The sequence below is a fragment of the Eucyclogobius newberryi genome, unplaced genomic scaffold, assembly GCF_026437365.1.
Source record: "Eucyclogobius newberryi isolate DKJ021-1_F unplaced genomic scaffold, fEucNew1.0.hap1 SCAF_4, whole genome shotgun sequence".
Classification (NCBI taxonomy): domain Eukaryota; kingdom Metazoa; phylum Chordata; class Actinopteri; order Gobiiformes; family Gobiidae; genus Eucyclogobius; species Eucyclogobius newberryi.
Window position 1 is genome coordinate 25,865,064 of NW_027316056.1, and position 24,616 is coordinate 25,889,679.

Sequence of the window (24,616 nt, forward strand, 5' to 3'; positions counted from 1 at the left end):
TCAATGCGAGCGCCTGTCAAGCCTTATGTTTAATGTTATTGCTCCAGACCACAGGCATGAACAGATGTAGCCAACATACCAAAACAGAAATTGATTTTGAAGTAGACTTTTAAAAATGGTTTAATCATCTGCCCCACAGTGTGCAATGGCTGGATTTGGCCATGGGTTTTAAATGCATATCCTTCTTATGCAGCTCTCGAAGCTTCACTGAATGTTGGGTAAATGTGTACAGTGGGACAGTGGGACAGTGGGACGGTGAAGTTTTATGTATTTTAAACTCCATGCACGGTTATAACTTACATTCCACCTTATACTATAAAACTATATAATTGATGTGTGCAGAATTGAAAAGAATTCGCTGTTTGGGCATGAGAGTCTTTTCTGAAATGTGACAAATGATTCTATTAAAATTGCAGTGAAAAATGACTCCAGCATCACAATGATTTGTGCGTGCAAAGGTCCAGCATGGCTCCAAACCACACTTGAACCAAAGAGTAAATACAGTTGCAGCTTTCATATTTTTAAAGTTTTTACGACAAAAAATGAACCTATAAGTTGTGTCCCACTTTTCCGACATTTCAAATGTCTGGTGTGTTTAGTAGAGTATATCAACTTCAGTCTTTGATATAATCTGATTTTTTCTAATGTAAAGTAAACATTTAGAGCTTTTCAATATGTATGTATATGTATTACTTTCAAGACTTTGGCATTTTATTTAGAAATAAAAAATAAGGTGCATTTTTAAAAACTCTCTCACTTTATAATCATCCTACTCAATTGACAAATTTATAAAGGCGCACTATGTAACTTTTCTGATAGGGGTCTGCCTTGTTTGTCTCCTGTTACTGTAATGTGACTTATTTGCCTGGAATTAAATGTACATATTTTGCACTCATTAAACTAGTTGTGTTCAGGTGACATTGCGACTCGCTATAGTCTAATATTGTGCTGAGATTTAACTGTTGGATTAAGCAGAGCATGTATTAAACACATACAAATTTATCATGGAAAATGTATACTATTTTCAGTTTCACAAGTCCATGGAAAAAATTCTTGTAATATAGAAGTTGTTTTTCTACCTTGCTTGAAGACTAATATCGCCCATACATGAAGAACATTATGTGAGAAGTGAGAATGAACCTTTACATGTCTGAAATGTACACTGTAGATATAGAAACCTTGTGTAACTAAAGGCTGTGTGCTCTTGTGCTTGCAGGTACATGGCTATCATCCACCCGCTAAAGCCCCGTCTGTCGGCTAAGGCCACCACATGCATCATCGTGGTCATATGGTGTCTGGCTGTGGCTCTGGCCTTTCCCTTGTGCTTCTACTCCACCACCATCACTGTGCCTCATCGGACACTGTGCTACGTGGCCTGGCCTCGCAAAGCAAAGGACGCCTTTATGTGAGAATGAAGCTTTATTCTCTGTAAAAGTACTGCTGAAACTCTACTACGTTTGCAATACAAAAACACCTGTATGCATTGTAAAACATACAGTTGATGAACCTGCTTTATAACTAATTAATTAACATAGAATCTGACAATAATCAAGTGGGAAAAGGTATTATTAGAAGCACAGCCCGGGAACCCATCTGCAAATCTTGAGTTTGGCTTGGTCAGGACCACCTCTCTGGAGGACTTCACCTATTGTGAGTGGTTTGGGTTGGTTATCCGAGCCCAAAGCTTTCATTTACCAGGAGAAGCCTAAAGTCTGGTCAAAAAGTATTTCTGTCTCTTTCTGGACTCAGGCAGTTGTGATATCACACTGTCAGCATCACCACAGCCAAAAACAACAAAATGTTAGTCAGTGTTTATCAGTCTATCTGCACCGCTGCAGCCCACACCCCCTAAGCACCTTTGTGCAAGGGCGGATTTATAAAAGTAACAAACCCAATTTTAGTGGGAGTAGGAGTAGAAGGACTTCTGTTAAAAAAGAAATAGTTAAAAGTAATAGTACTCAAGTACACATGCTTTGTCACTTGCCCCCTCTGTGTGTAACATGTGTAGAGTGATAATATGAATCAATCAAACATACTTTAATGGGCCAGAGAATATGTCTTGGGCATATGGTGCTACAACAGTGTGTAAAACAATTCCATCTCAAGATAAGACATTTCTTATGGAATATGTAAAACCATTAAAACTGAATAAAAACGAACTTGAAAACGATTCCACCATTGTCCATCACCCAACATATTTATCCGTGTGAGACTATTTGTTAAATAACCAAAAAATAATTGGGACATTGATGAACAGTTTGATTTTATTCTTAAATATTTTTATTAATTCATATTTGTATACTATAGATGATTTACCCCTAAACCACAAGGTCTGGACATTTTTCATTTAGAATTCTCCTTACTGAGACCAAAAAAATGCAATCTTTAAGATATTAATAGTTTAAACTAAACTGAAATAAATAAACCAATAAAGTAACCAATCTGTCCAAGCATTTGTCCACTGTGTCTCATTTATGTGCTGCAACTGACTGTATTGTTTAGTATGATATGGTACAATCTCAAGACACCTCAGCAGACTTCCCCCACGACATCTGTAGAGTTCTACCTCTCATCACAGACGCCACCTGCTAATTAAACACGATCTCTCTCCTATTATGTTCTATTTCTGTGCAGGTATCATATCATTGTGACTGCTCTGGTGTACGCGCTGCCCCTAGTGATCATGGCCATCACGTACACCATTGTGGGCGTGACACTGTGGGGAGGTGAGATTCCTGGAGATTCTTCTGACAACTACCATGGACATCTCCAGGCTAAGAGGAAGGTAAGACAACAGAACATATATAGTACCAGTTGCCAGTTCAATTGGCACGTCACAACAGAGAATGCAGTAATTGTACCTTACGGTTATTTGTACACATCACACTTTTTGATTCTATTCAGTATAAGTAAATAACGTAGAGATGGAAGGTTTTGGCACATCCAATTAAGTCTTCAATATTACTTCCTTCCCTTGTAAACAACTTCCAAGTATGTTTTAATTGGTCGTTCCTTTCAGAGAACAAGATAAACAATTTGGTTAGGATTATGCAGTGGACAGATTTTAAGCTTATCAGGTTTTAATAGGCAGACAAGTGGGAAAAGAAAAAAAAAGGAAGTATGTGCATCTAGGACACAAACACGGGCAAAAAACAGATGGATACATTTGAATACACGGCGGTCCAAAGTGGCGTCGTTAACAGTTCAATGATCCCAATGGATTGATAAAACCAGAACCGGTTCTCATCCTTAATCTTGTATTTATTCAATTACAGCCATTTTGATTCCTCAAAATATGTGGGAAATACAATACTGTGGAACATTCCAGAATAACATATCCACGAGACAAGAATAGAGCCGACCCTCCACCAGAAAAGTTACATATTACAACTTTAAATGGGGGACATTTGAACTCTCATCCATGAGGTTGGTCATTTCTTAAAATTGTGTTTAAAGAATAGGGTTAGGGTGGTTGTCTTTGTGGCTTTGGATTAGTGATGAACTGGTGTTAATAATCATGGTGAATACTTATTTCAAATATCTAATCAAGACTGCTCCTCGTTTACAAATATTTAAAATATGATTTTGGATAAATATGAAGGTACATGAGCGTCTGATCTGTTGCTTGCTGCCATTAGATGGGTTGGGTAGGTGAACCCTGCATACATATTAACTTCACCATTTATCTCACATTGCAAGTTTTTCCCCACCACATGGTTAATCATGCATTAGACTTTTACGTGTCCATTAAAATTTAAGTGAAAGTTAACAGTCTACTGAGTACAATGCATGACACCATAAATTAGAAGTACTCTAATGAAAATCAAATCGTGTGGAAATCTGGATGCTGTTCATGTCCTCTTTACTGATGTGTTCTGGTGTGTCTAGACTCTGGTGTCAAAGAAATACTTGATCTGTAATTTCGCTGGCTCAGACCTGCAACATATGCAAGAGATGTGGACATTCACTGCGACTTGCAAGGAATCAGTACATTGATTTGTTCTTGTCAGTTCTAGCATTGTAGTTTTAAATACATTATGTTTGTTAATTTGTTCTACTATGTTGCACTTAAGTTTCCACATTAAGAAAAAGTCATTTTGTTCATTTGTTTCATGACTGAATCCCAGTTTGATACAGTCCCACATAATCATGCTTTTTCTAACTTGGTGGTAAAATTACGCATCATCATGAATTAAAATGTTCTGCTTAGCCCTGTGATAATGCTACTGCGGTTAACAGTGGGTGGTCTCCTCTCCCAATGTTCCACTCATCTGCTCTGCACTTTGATGTAGCTACAGCATGTAAAACCAGTGTGTGCGCTGACTCAAAGCTGGCTGTTGGCAGGGAACATTTGAGTGCAAACAACACAACCTTTGGGCTTGTCACTTATCCTCGATCAATTATTCGTCCTGGCATGTGAACACGCCCAATAGACACAAGTTTAAAAAGCAACAGTGACTCCAGGCGATCAGAGCTTTTCCACACTTTGCAATCAAAGTCACGACTGCTGGGATTTAAATGTGTTTATAATAAGGTTAGGTTAATTTGAAATGCCAAATAAACATATTTATAGCTTCTCTGGGGGTCAAGATTGATATTTATTGTCCATCTGACCTCATGTAACCTCAATTTCTAATTTCTGTACACAACATGTTTATTGTCATATCTAATTTATCTTTTTCCTGTGAAACACATTGTTGACACTGTTGAAGTGTACTTACAACATCTTTCCTCAGTAAACTGTAAACCAATTTCCCCAAGAAGTGTCATCAAGTACCTTTTACCTATAATGCAGACAGTGTACAGAACCAGACATTACACTTTACCTTTCTGAAGTTGAAGCAATGACTTACCTGCACTGATTGCACCATCCTCTTCAACCTTCATGTACAGTGCCACGCATATGGCATACGCACGTTTCAATATTATCGTTTATCAGGAGGGACTTCAACATACTGCACGTCGAGCAACTGCAACTGCTGTGTTGGACTGATATTATGTCTGATTTCTGATTGGATTATTGTCTTGAGAACTTATATATATACAATGTCTCTGTGTAACTTAATATCAGTCAAATCTTTATGTGATTTGAAAATGTTTACCCCATCTACATCCTTCAAAGAGATGCATGTGCATTAACTGGTTGACAGTTTGAACCCTTTTGTGTTGAATTTTCAATAATATTGATTATTGACTGTCAATGTTAATTTTCACAGCCAGCTCTAGACTCTTTTGACTTATTTATTCATTTGAATACATAACTGTACTTTCAATTTGGCCGTTTATAGTATTTTGACTAATAGTAGTTTTTTAAATATTTTAGTTAATGCACTATTGGAAATTACCAGCTCTTTAACACCCGGAGGCGGAAGGCTTATGTTTGCAAGGCTTAAGTTTGCAAGGCTTAGGTTGGCCCTGAGTTTTCCATCTGGTTGGATTCAGGCCTTTGTGTGTAGTAATTATCTCTGAAGCGTGTCTGCTGGTTGAGTGTGTTTGACTGTCTCATGAGGAGCTGTGAAGATCAATAAGTAAATAGCAGCTTCACATCAGTGTAGACCATGTGCTTCTCCTTTGTATGCAGGCCACTATTCCCCTCTCTCTATTGGGAAGCTTCAACCGCACATGTTAAAATAACGAGTGCTATTCTCTACCCTCCACATTCCGAACACCAGATACTGAGTCCAGAGTGTATTTTACCTGGGGCAGTGAACATGCCACTCACAGTCGTGGTCAGAAAAGGTTAGAGAAACAAAACGGGGAGAGTTCATGGATTGCTGCCTGCAGTCTCACAAAGCTAGCTTACTCCTGAAAGTAGAATTTGTTTGACTTTTGGCATTGTAAAAATTAGGATATTTTATGTTCACTTCTTTTGTCTGTTAAATCAGAACTTCTAACATTTTCACCTTACTAAACTTATTTGTTAGTCCCTGTGATGTTAAATATGTATTTTCGGGCTGTCTGAAGTTCCCGCCGTCGCCCCCTGCTGTCTCTGGGCAGAAAAGCAGCCTTGCAACATTTTCCCAAATGAACCCAAAGACATCTCTTGAGAAACACAGGCTCTTTTTTATACTTTGCCATGTGAAATGTTTTTGTATGTGATTATACTATCTTATTCCCAAGCAAAGACCACAACTCCAACTAGGATGCAAAGTGTTTACAGACATACGTGACACATGAAAAAGATGAGTATACAGAAGTGGATGCCGTTTTGGGGCTTCTGGTGGTGAGGGCAGTAGGCTCCAGGGCATCACCCACTTAGGTCACATTTACTAACTGCACTCTAACACAATAGCACAATTGTGCCAGTAATACTGCATTGGGAGCAAATATGTCCTACAATATCAACAATTAACATCAATAATCCGCAAAAATTCTATCCAGACCTACCTATTATAGAATTTCTTAATCTAACCCCCAAGAAAATTATTTCAAAAATATGTAAAACAATTATAAAAACAAGCACACTCAAAAATGGCAAGAGGACCTTGCATTTGCCCCCAATGCCAATTTCTGAACTGAAATCTGCAAAAATATGTATTCAATGACCACTTATTCTAACCTACAATTTATACAATTTAATAATCTTCACAGATACCACGATACAGACTACAAACTATAAAAAATGGGATTATCCACAGAAATATGCACAGACTATACACATGACAGGACAGGACAACTATGGTCCCTACAGTCCTACACGGACCCTGGCACTGCTCACCGGTAAATACATTCATTAAAACAATCATGTACATACTCTCCTCAATGTTTGGCTGCCACAGCCCAATGTCCTCCTCCCTCTGTATACTTACTGAGACACTTTCACACTTGACTTCACACAATGCAATATAAATCCTCTCCTGGTGCTGCTAACTATCGCCAAGGAAGTCATCGTGATCCGCTGGAAATCGAGGGGGAAAAAATATACACATAACCTCTTGGAAAAACCTTAGAACAAATCTTTTTTGAAAGTAAACTCAGAACACACTCCTAATACATCGCCGCCCATCACCTTCCTACAATCATAACACCCCAAACCCGAATACACAAACAATCTCGAAAAACTCCCGCCATGGTTACACAGTTTTTCCAACTACAAATGCAATCCTGGATAACTATTAAAAATAAACAAATGAAACACTAAAAAAAGCTTGCTGTCACACAAAAAACAAGTGGGAGCTTACACAATAATTACATAAAAATAGGGCATACAGCGGGGGCCAACAACCAGCAGGTCCCCAAATACAGTTTTTTTTTTAAAACAGAGAGAGTGTATCACCAACTCAGGGCTCACCACAGAATAGGGAAAACAAGGAGACCTAAAAACCTTGCTTCTTTTAATGCACATCATTCTACCCCGAGGCCACACATATAATACAAAATATACCACTAAAACTCTATCATTCTCTCACTCCTATCAAGTCCAAACCTCAGTTAAACAACCATTGCTACTGTTCTTACCATCTAGACCACACCTCTCCCAATCTACCTAATCTCTCTCTCTCTCTCTCTCTTTTCTAAGTCCTACCACCCCCATCACCAGACTAGTATAGACCATTCATATAGATTTTTTGTGAAATCTTGAGAGAAACGACTGCATATTAATGATGAAATTAAACTTATTGGATGCTGTCAAACTGACATAATGGTTGCACCGCTGTCAGTTACATTTGCGACAAGCGACTTCCTGGTTGTGGATGAAGTAATAAAGGAAGTGAAGTCACACAAAGGAGTGTCATTATTTTGTGATGTGATTCAGTGATAAATATTTGCTGCATCCGCACAATGTAATGAGAGAGGGAACAATAAAGGCCCATCTCTTCATCAAAATAAAGACCCACCTTTGCTGTTTGGCCTTAATCCACTCTGTGACAGGAACTAAGCCAGGTGCTCTATTTTAGGCCTGTGCTCCCGGCAAAATGTATTTTGGAAATGCCACACAGAAGTGCACTATAATAACCAGTGATAAGTTGGCCTCTTCTTCTAATGAATGGCAATAGACTACTCTTTGTGTGGAGGATATGTACATTATTGGATGCCAACCTATTAACAAAATAGTTAAGTTTTGTATAATTATTCCCATCTGGTAAAACGTGTCGGTGTAATCCCTCATTCGTCCAGGCGTGTTCCATATTAGAAAAAGCTTCAGTTGTAGTCATCTGGACTCAGTTTGAAAAAATAGACGTTTCGACTCTCATCCAAGAGTCATTGTCAATAAAAGAATTTAGATCGAGAACTCCGATATTAATACTGTTCTGTGGTAAGACCCGCCCATTGGGAGGAGCCTTCCTGAAGTAGCAAGAGTTGTTTGTTTCAACAGAAACTCCCCCCTTGTATCTACCGAGCCTATTCAGAATCATAATGGGCTATTAGAATCCTCTTTGTCTTTGTGAGACCCTGGCTCAACCACCCTGAGTACCTGATTAGCATCTAAATGTCCTGGTCCTGGTCCTCTACCTTTCCAGGGGTTCAGAATCCCATTATAAATAACAGGAAGTTGAAACCTAAGCCCTCCATTTCTGTTTAAAGAAGGTCTTTCTTTTTTAACAAAAATAGCTTCCTTGACTCCTCTTTCAAACCATCTTTTCTCCCTGCTTAAAACCTTCACCTCACCGTCTTCAAACAAGTGATTAGAGGCTTTAAGATGGAGATGCACGGCACTCTGAGGTCCTTAACTTGTATTTCTTCTGTGCTGATAAAGCCTCTTGTGTAGAGGCTGTTTTGTCTCACCTATGTACCGTTCTTTACAGCTTTCTTCACTGCATTGGATCGAATAAACTACATTGCTCTGTTTTTGAGTCGGCAACTTGTCCTTAGGGTGAACCAGTTTTTGTCTTAAAGTGTTTCCTGGTTTAAAATAAACAGGGACTTTGTGTTGTCTAAAAATTCTCTGCAGTTTTTCCGACAGGCCAGACACATAAGGGATAGAAACACCCTTCCTTCTCTGTTCAGTTTCCCTTTTGTCCTGGTTCTCTTCACTCTGTTGAGGGCCCAAGCGGGGTAACCACAGGCTGAGAGGGCATTTCGGACATGTTTTTTGAACACATATGTAAACTGTTGGACATCTGTCTGAACACCACTTACTTTCAATTCCGGGGACAATTTTACAGACAGATTCATGGCTGTGCCATGGGCTCGCCCGTCTCTCCCATAGTGGCCAACCTGTACATGGAGCACTTTGAGAAGAAGGCACTGGCCTCATTCTCAGGCATAGCCCCAAAACTGTGGCTCCGCTATGTCGATGATACTTTTGTAACAATTAAGAAACAAGAGCTGGAAACCTTCTCTGATCACATCAATGCTGTGGACCCACATATCAGGTTTACAAGAGAAGACGCTAAGGAGAATCGCTTGGCCTTTCTTGATTGTTCCACGATCAGAGGAGAGGACGGGAAACTCCAAATAGAAGTATATAGGAAACCTACACACACGGACCAGTATCTGCTCTTTGGTTCCAACCACCCACTACAGCACAAGCTGGGTGTGATCAGAACCTTACAACACAGAGCTCAAGGTGTGCCCACCAGCTCAGAGGGCAAGAAGAAAGAGGAAAAACATGTCCGTAATGCCCTCTCAGCCTGTGGTTACCCCGCTTGGGCTCTCAACAGAGTGAAGAGAAGCAAGAAGCAGGACAAAAGGGAAACTGAACAGAGAAGGAAGGGTGTTTCTATTCCTTATGTCTCTGGCCTGTCGGAAAAACTGCAGAGAATTTTTAGACAACACGAAGTCCCTGTTTATTTTAAACCAGGAAACACTTTAAGACAAAAACTGGTTCACCCTAAGGACAAGTTGCCGACTCAAAAACAGAGCAATGTAGTTTATTCGATCCAATGCAGTGAAGAAAGCTGTAAAGAACGGTACATAGGTGAGACGAAACAGCCTCTACACAAGAGGCTCTATCAGCACAGAAGAAATACAAGTTAAGGACCTCAGAGTGCAGTGCATCTTCATCTTGAAGCCTCTAATCACTCGTTTGAAGACGGTGAGGTGAAGATTTTAAGCAGGGAGAAAAGATGGTTTGAAAGAGGAGTCAAGGAAGCTATTTTTGTTAAAAAAGAAAGACCTTCTTTAAACAGAAATGGAGGGCTAAGATTCAATCTTCCTGTTATTTATAATGGGTTACTGAACCCCTGGAAAGGTAGAGGACCAGGACCAGGACATTTAGATGCTAATCAGGTACTCAGGGTGGTTGAGCCAGGGTCTCACAAAGACAAAGAGGTTTCTAATAGCCCATTAAGATTCTGAATAGGCTCGGTAGATACAAGGGGGGAGTTTCTGTTGAAACTAACAACTCTTTCTACTTCATGAAGGCTCCTCCCAATGGGTGGGTCTTACCACAGAACAGTATTAATATCGGAGTTCTCGATCTAAACGTCTGAGGAATAAAGTCTGGCGGTAATGCAACACTCGGATGCCAACCGCCATAAAACAACAACAACAACAACAACATAAATTCTTTTATTGACAATGACTCTTGGATGAGAGTCGAAACGTCTATTTTTTCAAACTGAGTCCAGATGACTACAACTGAAGCTTTTCTACATCTGGTAAAACAATTAACTGTCTGTTTCATTTGAGTCTCAAAGCTTGTTCAAACAATAAACAAATCTGTATTTTTTCCAGAAATGCACTTTATGTTACAATCCTCTCTGTCCTCCTCGTTATTATCAAATTTTCAAAGGTTTCAAATACTTTGTAGAAGAAAATCCGAGGCCTCTCGTAATAAGCTGTAAGCTGTACGTTGGGCTAATGCTATCTATGTCTGTCTGGTGGCCCACCTCCACTGATCCTCCATTCCAGCTAGATTGATTTCCCTCTGAGTGTTCTGAGTGAGAATGGGAGGATTCTAGTGGATTACCTCGGCCAAATCAGATTTGGAGGAGAACTGAAGTCCGACCAAGTTAAGCTGCCGTGTATCATGTCGGCTTGTCTCACCTTGGAAGTAATGGGACCGCTAATCCAGACTATTGGTGCAGAGTGTTACTGCGTGCCACATGGCTGGATGTGTGCGAGTCAAAAGCATGAACATGATCTACAATGGAGCCGTACAGCAATCTGCAAACTCTCCATGAGTTGCAACATCCTGCCTCTGACAAGTGGTTTTATGTGGCTCACACCACATCTCCATATGTAAGACCATCCATCTAGTTTTTCTTTTCTCAGTTGTCGTTGTTGTAGTCCACCAGATAAAGCTATAGTTTACATTTATTTTACAAACGGATCGATCATGTTTGGTGCAAATTCACAGCTCAGGGCTTAAATGGTGGAAGCATGTCGGTGTAATCCCTCATTCGTCCAGGAGTGTTCCATTGTAGAAAAAGATTCAGTTGTAGTCAGTCAAATAGGGTCCAGATGACTACAACTGAATCTTTTTCTACAATTAAATGGAGGAACTCATTGGGGCCAATTTAGCCTTTAGCAGCTAGCTACATAAGGTAGTTCTCAGTCATACCTCAGACTGAAATAATTGTTTTTGACCCACAGAAACAAAGAGAAAGTGTTTGCAGTCACCTTCAGAGTCTCACTCAAAAACCTACAAATCAAGTTAGAAATCTGGGGGTAATAATGGACTTTGTAATGTAATTTTTAACAGCAACGTAAAATCAATAACATCAGCAGCTTTTTACCATCTAAAAATATTACCAAAATCAAAAGTACAGTGTCTAATCCAGATTTGGAGAGACTTATCCATGCGTTTGTCTCCAGTAGATTAGACTACTGTAACGGCCTGCTCACTGGCCTCTCCAAACGAGTTGTAAAACAGCTGCAGTACATCCAGAACGCTGCTGCTCGGGTCCTGACTAGAACCAGGAAGTATGATCACATTAGTCCTGTTCTCAGGTCTCTGCACTGGCTCCTGTGGCTCAGAGACTAGACTTTAAAGCAGCTCTGCTTGTGTACAAGTCTCTCCATGGCCTAGCACCAAAATACATCTTGGACATGTTATTGCCATATGAACCATCTCGGACTCTGAGGACCTCAGGGACCTCAGGGACCGGCCTCCTGCTGGTGCCAGAGTCAGGACTAAACATGGACCGGCCTCCTGCTGGTGCCAGAGTCAGGACTAAACATGGACCGGCCTCCTGCTGGTGCCAGAGTCAGGACTAAACATGGACCGGCCTCCTGCTGGTGCCACAGTCAGGACTAAACATGGACCGGCCTCCTGCTGGTGCCAGAGTCAGGACTAAACATGGACCGGCCTCCTGCTGGTGCCCAGAGTCAGGACTAAACATGGACCGGCCTCCTGCTGGTGCCAGAGTCAGGACTAAACATGGACCGGCCTCCTGCTGGTGTCAGAGTCAGGACTAAACATGGACCGGCCTCCTGCTGGTGTCAGAGTCAGGACTAAACATGGACCGGCCTCCTGCTGGTGCCAGAGTCAGGACTAAACATGGACCGGCCTCCTGCTGGTGCCAAAGTCAGGACTAAACATGGACCGGCCTCCTGCTGGTGCCAGAGTCAGGACTAAACATGGACCGGCCTCCTGCTGGTGCCAGAGTCAGGACTAAACATGGACCGGCCTCCTGCTGGTGCCCAGAGTCAGGACTAAACATGGACCGGCCTCCTGCTGGTGCCAGAGTCAGGACTAAACATGGACCGGCCTCCTGCTGGTGTCAGAGTCAGGACTAAACATGGACCGGCCTCCTGCTGGTGCCAGAGTCAGGACTAAACATGGACCGGCCTCCTGCTGGTGTCAGAGTCAGGACTAAACATGGACCGGCCTCCTGCTGGTGTCAGAGTCAGGACTAAACATGGGGAATCTGCGTTTCAGTTTTATGCAGCTAAAATCTGGAACAGTCTTCCTGAAGATGTGAGACAGGCTTCCACTCTGACAATGTTCACATCTAAGCTATAACTGTTTTGTTTAGCTGTGCATATGACTGAAAGGATTCTATTTGCACTCTTCTCTTTTATGTCTTAAACTGTTTTGTGATTTCTGTCATGTTTTTGTGATTTTAACATTTTTTTTCCTCTTGTGTGAAGCACTTAGAATTGCTTTGAGTACAAATTATGCTCTACAAATAAACTGCGCAGTAGTGTTCAGGATTTACATTACAAGTTACAAGATCCGACCTTTGTTAAAGCTGTTGGTGTCCTGTCAGCCAAACACAGGCAGTTTGTTTTAACATTGCGCTTTATGGGAAAGATGCTCTCTGGACTCTGGAGGATGTTTTCACACCAATGGACTGGCCACAAGTCCAACTCACAACAGGTTTATGCTAGCAATACCCTATCCAGATTTTCTAATAGATCCATGATGTGCACAAAGCCCATTCTTTGGATTTTTGTTGCTCCATGTTAGAGCTTCTGACGTTTCTTATTCTCTTGCCAAAAATCCAAAAACAAACCTTCCCCTGCACAACTAAATTTTTTGTATTATTTTTATTTTGTTGGCGTAGCATAGCATAAAGTCCTTTATAAAGTCAGATCAAAACCTTTATTTTTCATTATGGTGGCTAAATGCCTGTTCGGCCACAGCCTGGGAATCATAATACAAAAGCTTCAAGCCTTTCCTGTCTGTCAAAGCTTTTTACTTTTCACCAAGAACAGACGCTTGTTGCTTTCCCCGTACCTTGACATTTACTAAGAAAATGCCAAGTTCTTTTTGTCTCCGTTTGTGACTTTTCAGGCTGTAATTTGTGTGTACTGTGACAGCATAATGTATTTTGCAGGTCCAAACCTTGTGTTTGGGTGAAATTTACCCTTTTGTATTTTCATTGCGGCTGAACCCAAACACTTCAGGCAGCAGACTAGATTAGTTACTAGACTAGTACAGCACAATATAAAGAAGCAAAGTGCACCCACTCGAAATCCCCAAAGAGTATTCAACCTATAATGGAATGTAACATGTTACCATACATTTCATGATTATTAACATTCCGTCTGTGTGGAAATAATTTTAGAGACGCTTGTTGAATGTCAAAATATGTCACAACTGAAATAGATTTAAAAATGAACCATCTGGACTTGGTTTCAAATTTGAGTGTTTAAAAAAAAAAATTAATCCAGTTTTTGCTTCTCATTGGAATCATTTGCCAACAGAGATTTGCATTTTCACATTATTTCCAGTCTGACAAAAGAAATTTCTATTGTCTAAACAGTTTTGCACACATTAGTGATGCATGTGTGTGTGTGTGTGTGTGTGTGTGTGTGTGTGTGGGTGTGGGTGTGTGGGTGTGGGTGTGGGTGTATGTTTTAGAAATAAATGCGCTTCTCTTTTCAAAAATGCCAAATCTCAAGTCTTTTTCTGTGAATAAAATCTTTTGTTTTTTATCATTTGTTTTTAAAGATTCTATCCCAGTAAGTAAAATCTTTTATAGTAAATCAGTCACACATTTCAACCAGGCATGTTGGAGGGATAATTCTTAAACCATAAGACAAATTATCACAGAATATTCAATCAAACTGGTTTCTTTATGGACAAAATGGCAATGAACTTTAAAAAATGTACAGCTAATATTTTACTAATAGATAGATTCCAAAAAAACAAAAAAATGCTCATAATCCTAGTCAATCAGCAGAACTAGCCTGTCACCCTCTGTATTGTATTCACCTCCGTGCACCGTGTACTTGAACATATTTGAAGTACATACAGGGAAAATTACTTTTACTTCAGAAGTAATTTTTTTCTCTCCCTCTTCCCCCACAGAATGCATTAACATCAAAGCGTATCCAAAGAATGAAGTCTAAAGAATAAAGTCTAAGTCTAAAAAATAACGTCCAATCCAGATTAAAGTCATAAAAAGAAGAACTTCTAAAGAATACGACAAAGTCTGAAGAATAAAGTCTGGCGGTAATGCAACACTTGGATGCCAACCGCCATAAAACAAAGTAGTAGAAGAAGAGGGACGAGATGGGGGTGGGGGAGGGGGTGGTCTCAGGTCCTCGCCCAGTCTCGTAGACGCACGGCTACCAAGCAGCGACATCAGTGGAAATATTAAAGCCTATAGAATGAGGCCTAAAGAATAAAGCTGTACGATGGAAGCACCGAACGTCAAAGAAGGAGAGGAAGATGAAGAAGAGTCTCCCTGGAATAAAGCCGGTTGGTCTCTGAAACAACAACAACTATTCTAGTCACAAAGACATATCATGACCTCATGGGCTTTGTAACACCAAAGCAATGGAAGGAGTTCTTTTACGGACTACGACAGAGTCTGAGGACAAAGCACTGGAAGTCAAGGCACTGGAAGAAGAACTTTTAGGACTACGACAAAGTCTAAGGAATAAAGTCTGGCGGTAATGCAACACTCGGATGTCAACCGCCATAAAACAACAACAACAACAACAACAACAACAACAACAACAACAACAACAACAACAACAACAACAACAACATCAAAGCGCTATGTGTGCAGCGTATCCTCTGACATACAGCTGTCATCTTATATTCTTTTAGAAACATAGAAAGTATCATTCCAGCAGGTCCTTTAAAACCAGGAATACATTTCTCATTGCAATACAAAGACAGCAAAGAATGAAAAAGAGGAACACAGTGATTATCATGCCTCTCATATCTGGAGAGGTGTGCTGCAGGAGTATTGATGGGACAACAAAATGAGAAGAAATCAATTAGAATTTGTGGGATTTGTGTGACCTTTCTAGGCCCGGATCTAATGAACTCTTATGAATTGAGAAAGTGACAAAATAATGACTCAAAATAACATGAAAACATTCTGAAAGGGCGTCATTACGACAGGGAAGAAATAGCGGAAATGAATGACATGGATCCTGAGTTTATCTTTAAAATGAATCCGTAAATGACAAAATATCTTAAAAACTAATCAGACTAAACATTACCAACCCACAAATTTGCTTTTAAAGAGAATGGTTTGCGTGGATTGCAAACTAAATCTGCAAAATCTGAAATCTCTATTGCGCTCGCATATCCTATTATTATAATCCTATTCATGGGTTGCCTTGTTATAGCATCTTCAAATCAGGAAGGAACTATTTTCCTGATTAATTAACAATGTTCAAGGTTTTGAGATGTAATTCTTCAAAATTGCAACCTAAATTAAAGCAGCATTTTCAGATTTCTTGTAGCATTCACGCCACCTGCATTACTCCACGAAGATTCTCCATGGAGATTGATTAGTTTTGTGTTTCTTTTGAATGTTAGAGGCAAAGTAAGAACATCTTCATGGAGACAAGAAGGTGGCAGATCCTAAATCAGAAATGTTACAAGTCACGTTTGTGGAGAAACAAGCCCCTTCACAACATGTTTTTCAAGTTTTTTCAGTACTATAAAAACACCGGTAATTAGGTTACTTAATTTTTGGCTGGAATCTTACACGGAGGGGCTTTAATGCAGAAATACATTTGTTGCTTCATTGATGTGCGGCTTGACTCACAACTAATCCGTTTAGTTTGCAGAATTCCACTTCTCTCGTCAGTCTAGAGCTTTGTTAATCCGGTAAAGGCTTTCATCTGCCTTCGACCATTTGTACATCCTGGTGCACAGAAATAATCCATAATCTCTCAAATTCAAATAAAGTTTGTTTTTTATGTCAGACGTGTTAAGTTTCAATGTAAATTCCCACCCACCGTCACTGCCAGTGTGGAGTTTGGCAGTCTAGGCCGGGACAGCGTGACAACAACAGCAGGAGCTCTATTGTTGCTTTTACAGCAATCATCTTTAGAATAATTCGCCCATACATCTTGTACATTGGACAATTCCTTATAATGGGCCTTTTATGTGTTTCCAAAGGTATATTCAATTCAAGTAAATTTTTCTTTGAATATACAGCACAATTGAATTAAATATCTAAAATCCATCCACCATTGGGATCGGCGTACTCAAGAGCTGAAGGCATACATGTAGTTGGCTTATCAGACCTTGATTCTGAACAAATGTGGGCAGGGCAGATGGGTCATGATGGTCCTTAATTTACCAGTGTAATTTGCTCAAAGATTAGAAGATAATAATGATGAGATGGAGAAGAGGGAGGATGTAACAAACCATTGGTTGTTGGTTTGCTTAATTATATTACCAGTGCATCTGTGCAGTCATTGTATTCTATTGGCACTTGCTTTGCTGTATTTGTGCTTTTCCTAGTCATTTGTGGGGACAATGCAAAAGGTAATTTGTTAAATATTTATCATTATGATTGATAGTGCCACTGTGAATTCTGTTTGCAGAGCATGTCGCTTTGCCCTTCCACTTTGTTCAGGGCAATTTGTCAGATTATGACAAAACATGCCTGAAAATACTAATTAAAACATGGTCATCATGGTAATAATTTATTATCCCTTAAACAAAGACCAACTTGTGTTAAATCAAAGACATTACATGTTTTTAATGAGTTTGTTTCTGGCAATGGATTAGCTCTATTGATTTGTCAGGTTTGTAAAAAGATGTCCTTCCAGCAGGAAAAGGAAAGAGGGTGATTCATGTTTAGGAGCTACATTGGTTCCACCTTGTTCTAGTTTTTCAAGAGTAGATGTATTCTGTCTGCTTATAATGAAGATCCATTAGCCCCAATTAAAAGGAACACAGAGGAAGAGTGCATGGAAAACAAAATGAGTTTGTACAAAAGCCTGAGCAGATTGCGCTTCAGATTCAGATAATGCAAGGCTCTTTAAAATGAGACTCTAAACTACATTACCTGGCACTTCATACCTATATTGATTAGTAACACATTAGATAGAATGTTCAGTACATTTGTGAAATGTTTAGTGAAAAACATCCCACAGAGTCCCATAATCGATGTCCTGGTATTGGGCATTAACATTTGAACGAGGACATGTTTGGAGAGGACTTGACGAGACCGGTTGAGACTAGATCCTGTTAAACATCCATGTCTGGTTTACAACCGGCTATATTGTCGTCACATCGCCTTGAAACTGAAACACCAGGGTGCCAGGGACCACTGTTTGGATTTCAGAAGGGCTCAGCTGCTCTGCTTTATCTCTGGTAACGGGCCTAAGCTCCCAGTGATTCAGAGAAAGGACATCGGTTTCATTTGTTTGCATATTCTTTTATGATGGAGGAGGTGCAAAAATAACACTGTCCACTTTTGTTTATGTTTCACCATTAATAGACCCATTTAATCGCAATGCAACAACGTGTGGCAAATGAAGCGATAGAAGGAAAGGCTAAATGTTGTTGTCTACTCTAGAGGATCGAGTGGTGAGGTTGGAATTAAAATTGTGTTTGTATGTTGAAAAAACATCTCTCCAATGTTCACTGCTCCTCGTCACACCAGGAAGTCATTCAACAAATCTGGCCATGGTTTTCTTTTGAAATCCTGCATTTTCCTCCACTGTATCTGTAACTGGATTTTTCAAAAGTTCCCGTTCCTGATACCTTCTGTACATGTTTTGTGTTGTGTAGAATTTGGAGCATTTTGGTTTTGTTTTGTTTCCTGCTTTTTCTAATCCAGATTAGAAATAGGGGATTTTGGCATCTTGTGTTTGTTTGGCATCGGAATTTACCAAATAAGTATATCTTATCCAACCCTTTACTGTGACGTGCTGATTAAATACATAATGTGCTGTAGTTCTTTGCAGGTTTCCTGGACTAGTGTGCATGTATAACGTTTGATTAGCAGCTCTCTCGTGTGTGTGTCCCTCTATCAGGTGGTGAAGATGATGATAATCGTGGTGGTGACCTTTGCCCTCTGCTGGCTGCCCTACCACATCTACTTCATAGTGACGGGTCTGAACAAGGATCTGAGCAAGTGGAAGTACATCCAGCAGGTTTACCTCAGTGTGCTGTGGCTGGCCATGAGCTCCACCATGTACAACCCCATCATCTACTGCTGCCTCAACAGCAGGTGACCCACCGCACATAACTCTACACCATTCTGAACATAAATGACAACAGGTGAGATGGTTTGTGCTATTATATTTCTCACATTTCTCTCAATTATATATTATATATCACAGATTCTTGTAATATCGATATATATTCACCTTATTTCAGAAGCCTGTCTGGACGCCGCCATTCCACATAATCCTTCTTTGGTTATAAAATAAATAAGTAAATAAATAGGTTCTACACGGACTAAAAAGCAGTTTTAAGGCTGCCCAGGTGCATTGTGACTTGTTGGTCATGTGAATATTGGACGTTTTACACAAATCAATCTACTTAATAGCATATTTAGCAGCAAGACTTTTCCCTCATTCTCGATTGAAAAGAATGGAGTTCCCACTCGACCGGAAGTGCGATCACATCGGAAGTGTTAATCAGTGGCAAAAAGAGGAAAAAGTGGACCGGGTGGAATAAGGTCAATAAATCATCTTAAAACATATCAAGCTGTGTTTCCTAATGTGTTCATTGCGTCACCATGGTAACTGGGGAACTGTGCTCCACACTGTCGCTTCAGTTTATCATATTGTTATGGTCCATACTCTGGATAATGTCCTGAGTACACATTATTCAGAGATTTCCAATATATGAATGTGCACAGACCCATAATGATAATATATTTTAAGTGATGATACAGCAGTCAGAATTACAAGAACATAAAAGGGCATCAATTACGTCAAATTTACTTTTATTTCAACCATGTTTTAACAGTGTTTCATTATTGTTATCTTAGAGTTATATTTATTCAAGCACGTTTGAGTGATCCTGCTTTGTCCTGCGTTTGAGGCTTGGGTACTCAGAAAAATACTCTTGTCACCTACCCCCTATCTTTTCCCACTGCTCTGTACTAACTTGCGATTATCAAAAAAATCATACTCTGGATCAAAAACACGTAGAGTAGCAGTTTTTCATCTTTCTATGGGAAAGTGGAGTGGTAACTGTAAGTTCTGCAGTTTTGGAAAGGAAGTCAACAACAAGTTTCTATAAATAAATTGTTGAAGGCCAATATTATGTCTTACAATGAAAAATAACGATCTTTGTATTTTTATTTATTAACCTTTATTTAACCAGGTAAGAAACCTCTTTTACAAGGGTGACCTGAGGCAAATGGAAAGACGCGACAGCACACAAATCATAAAAAACTTTCCTCCAAGACAAATAAAAGAGAGTTTGAGTCTGTTTGAAGGGCGTTCCAAGCTGCTGTAAGAGAACGCTCTCTTTCCCCAGTCAGTGATTACACGGGGCACCCTCAGGCTGAGCATGTTGTGTGAGCACAGGGCATAATGACCCACTGCTCTCTGCCCAAAGGCACACAAGTAGGAGCGGGCACAATTACACAAAACGTTAGAAACTAAAATCATCCAATCTGTGAACCTAATTGCACCCAAAGAAGGCCACTCAGCCCTGGTATAGAGGTCACAATGTTGGGTGAGCCTGTTGTGAATCTCAGAGCACTGTGATATAAGATGTCCAGGGATTTCAGACATTTTTTGCAGTAGCATTAATATAAATTACATCATAATCTAAAAGAGGCATAATAGTGGCTGATACTGGACGTTTTTGAGCTGCCAGAGTGAAACAGACTTTATGATGATAAAATAATCACATTTTAACTTCAATTTATGAGAACATTTTTACATATGATCTTTAAAAGACAGCCATTAATTTCCCTGAGGTCTTAATCAGGGGGATACCCTCTGTTGACGCACATCTATGAGTAAATACCATAGCTTTAGTGTTATCTGAATTCAGCACTAATTTTAGGAAATTCCATTTAGACTGCACCTAAAAGACTGGATGGCCTGTCCCTGTGAGGCTGAGCAACAGTAAAGCCCTGTATAATCTGCATAAACGTGACATTTGACAGTTCAAAATAAAGTTTTTTAAATACAGAATAAAATAAGGCCTAATATAGAGCACTGAGGTTCTCCTTTGGACACATTAAAAAAGAAGAAGCCCCTGCCAATTTGACACACCAGTTGGAGGCATGGTTAGAAATGTCATGTTGCCAAAGGACTATACACAAAAGCTCAGGCTCAACAGTGTCGTAAAGCATATTTGTATATGTATATGATTTTATTTTAGCTAATAGAAAATAGTTTTTACATTTTCATAATGACAGTTGTGATTAGAGAGTTGCTTTGAGTATCTTGAAAGGCAATATATAAATCCAAGGCGTTATAATTCTTGTTTTCTTTCTCTTTTATTTGCCCATAGGCTTTGCTAGACAATGAAGAGTGAGGAGAGACATTCAGCCGATTGTCAGAACCAGACATCGATCCATTCCAGCATTGCGGATATAGAAATAAGCAGAATATAATGCCTGTAATATACGGTTTCTTATTATAGATTTCCGGGCCTGTGTTATGCCACAAAACACAAATAGTCAGGTCATATTTAGTGCCACTGTACAACGTCTTCATAACCTGCTCTTATTAGAATGAATTAAAACAGCATGTGCCTTTCATCCGTCCAAATTAGATTAAATTGAAATTATCATAAACCTAAATCAGATTTCCCACCAACACAGCCGACTGGTGATTAATTGCAAATAATGTATGTTTAACCTCTCCACCTATTATTTCCCCCTCTTTACCGCTGAAGGTTTCGAGCTGGTTTCAAGCGAGCTTTCCGCTGGTGCCCCTTCATCAAAGTGTCCAGCTACGATGAGCTGGAACTGCGCTCCACCCGCCTCCGCCCCACCCAGAGCAGCATGTACACACTGTCTCGCATGGACACCACCACCGCCATGGTGTACGACCCCAATGAGCCTGACGGGGGGGCCGAAGGCGGGAGGAAACTCTCCCTGTCGTCCAAGAAGAAGAGATATGCCATGTCTCGACAGCCGGAGGCCATTAGCAGCGGCAACTGGAAGGCCCAGAATGGAAGAATGTCCAACACGCAATCGGAGGCGTTCTCGTGAAGTATGCAACAATGCAGAGATAAACAGATGAAGCATGTATGACAGGCATGCATAATGTACATAAACATAGTGACAGTGAAATGGCCATCTATATGTGCTGTTAATGATGCAAAGAAAGATCGAATTATGATATCACATGCTTTAGAGCCTTAAGAGATGTGGATGGTTTGCTGTTGTGTGAATGGTCTGTAACAGGCGAAGTTCAGTCATTGCTTGAATAGTGTATCCAAAAATCCTACATTTTAAAGAATGCATTACCAGACAGGATTGAACATGTAAAAAAAAAAAACTTAACATGCACAATCTTTAGTTAACATGCACAATCACAAGTATTGAAAAAGCCCCTTGGCAGCAGCAGAATAGAACAAACTAAATCTGGAAGCCATTACGCATGTATAATTACACAACAGGATTACAACGATTCAATTTCAGTAAACTGTGCGTTTCACCTGTGATTGTGAACAAAACTGTTAAAATAATGTAACTGATTGTAACTATATGTAGATAACCGCTTGTAATTTATCTTTCATTGTGTGATGTTGAAAGCAAACGCTGGAATCACAGTGAGGAGGACTGGGTGCGTTTGCCAATGGAAACGCTGCTGACTGACCTCTCTCCAGCTCTGAACTATTGAATAAGCCTTTAGGCTGTGTGACAGTTGTAAAGACCACGTTAGCGGTTAGCAAGCCACTGGATACATCTGCGGCGCACATTTGTAGTGCATCAGTAATTATGTTGGTGCAGATTTTAGGTGCGCTTTCACTGTTAAATATTTATAATTTGAAATATACGTTGTTCAAATATATAAGTGCACATAAGGAAGTTTACAGATATGTTTACGTTGATCTGGCTGCCATGGCATTGTAGGAGTATAGAAGGCACATGGTCTGCAGTTTGTCCCAGGTCACTGCGCTCCTTATTGAACTCACAGCTCGTGCGTGAGCGAGACAATCGTGCCAAGAACAAGAGCAGCCTGTGAAGCCACGAGTGCAAACATGACAAACACAGGCTAAAGTATGATGTACACACAGTGAGACACGCACACCATCACCACGGCGGAAATACTCTGATGTTCTTTAAAATTACTGTTTATTCTACCATAAAGGAACACAATCTTGTAAATAGACTGTAGCTCTTCAGATTAATAACAATAAAGCACACAAGTCCAAGTGTGCAATAAGCAGTGTTGGGAAGTATTGATGTACTAAAAATACATACGGGTAGTCAGAATACAAATTTTGAGTTACAGTATTTTGCAATGTTACTATTTCTTTTTGTGGAAATCAGAATACAATTTTCTGAAGTCAGAAGAATACAATGTTGATTATAAAATGTATGCTTTGAACTGCGCTGAATTAGAGAGAAAAATAGAAAATGCAGTTCTTATAAAGAGTTAATTTGACATTTTCTCATGTTCAAAGTATTCTTCCCAACACTAAGTTTATTCAAAGTTCAAAGAAAACAAAAATAATTCACTTAGATGCATTTCATTTCTGTAATTGAATATTATGAAATGAATATTTGTCTTTTGTTTGGTTTTAAAATGAATATACATTTAATATTTTAATTCAGACACTAGAGCAAGGCTATGATAAGATTAAAACAAGCCCAGGAAGAATTTTGAGCAGCCTTGCTAGTGTGCAATGGGCTGCCATGAGTTTTTCATATATTTTTTTGCTCAAAAGTGCTTTCATGTGCCAGGTCAACAGTGGTCTTCAAAATCACTGCAAATCCGTTGAAATTGTTGTTAGTTTACTCTTTTTAGCGCAAAATATGTAGGACATAAAATATACAGTGAATGTGCTTTACATGTAAGAGCACGATACAAGAAAGAAAAGGTTAAGATTAAGGTTTGTGCCCGTAGGGAGATTTGTCCTCTGCGTTTGACCCATCCCTCAGAGCCGCTGTCCTGTCAGGAGCAGAGGGCGCCGGGGCAGCGTCCAGGGACCAATCTCCAGATATTGAGCTCGGCTTGGTCAGGACAACTGTAGCTGGAGAATTTTTACATCAAATGCATGTTTGGAGTTGATTGGGTTTGGAGTGCCTGGAGCGGGGGCGATTCTAGACTTCCAATTCCAAGTTTGGGGCTGGTTTAATACACGAATGCTTGCAAAAAAATGACATAGTGTGTCTTTCTTATCTCTCTGTCTCGTTACATCCGTCCCTCTCGACCAGGGAATGAATATGTGAGTAAATTGGTGTTATTGTCATCTGCCTGGTGTTTTCGCTCCATCTCTTACCAGGATTCTCTCACTTTGCCCTTGATCACTATATTTTGCTGTTGTGTCGTTTTCTTTCTCTTTTTGCGGCCAATTGCCAAACATGAGTTAGTGAGTTTAGCATTTATCAAAATAAATCCAAAACATAAGGTAGGATATTAACACATTATTTCACTTGTTTTTTTTTATATTATATTGCATTAGATTAGATTGCCTGTGTAGCCTATTATTTGACAATATATTATGTTCTGTGTTTCTGTGACAAGCATAAACGAAAAGTAAGAGTTTTAGCTGCCTGGTGTAGGTGACATTATCATATTTAGTTTTAAATTGTTAAATGCTATTTATCACAATTCTGAAACCCAGAAGTGAGTCCGCACTCACACCTTTGTTCCAAAAACCTGATTTAATTAATTAACTGGGCAAAAGACTAATAAAAGCAGGTTTTCTGTCAAGAGAAGCTGATGCAAAAGTGTCTACTAAAGTGCCCTTTGTCTGTCTGTGAATTTGACTTTGATTTTCAGAGATAGAGAGGCGGGTCTTCGAGCGTAGTACGCAACGCTATTGGCTGACAGTGTGCAGAGCTAGAAAGACAGTGTTGGCAAAGAGAGCGAGGTCACAAAGCAATCAAATTAACTTATTAACATGTTTTAGCAGCTGAAAGTG

General features: G+C 39.7%; 1 protein-coding gene across 1 annotated transcript in view; it reads left to right on the plus strand.

Annotated features, from left to right (window-relative positions):
- tacr3a (tachykinin receptor 3a) overlaps positions 1-22,012 on the plus strand; it is a 32,789-nt gene extending 10,777 nt beyond the window's left edge. Inside the window, exons 2-5 of the mRNA XM_072463794.1 lie at positions 1,217-1,405; positions 2,635-2,785; positions 18,577-18,773; positions 21,413-22,012. Coding sequence (XP_072319895.1) covers positions 1,217-1,405; positions 2,635-2,785; positions 18,577-18,773; positions 21,413-21,731 — 856 coding nt within the window. The 3' untranslated portion in view covers positions 21,732-22,012. The remainder of the gene's footprint in view (positions 1-1,216; positions 1,406-2,634; positions 2,786-18,576; positions 18,774-21,412) is intronic.
- Positions 22,013-24,616: the final 2,604 nt, after the last annotated feature.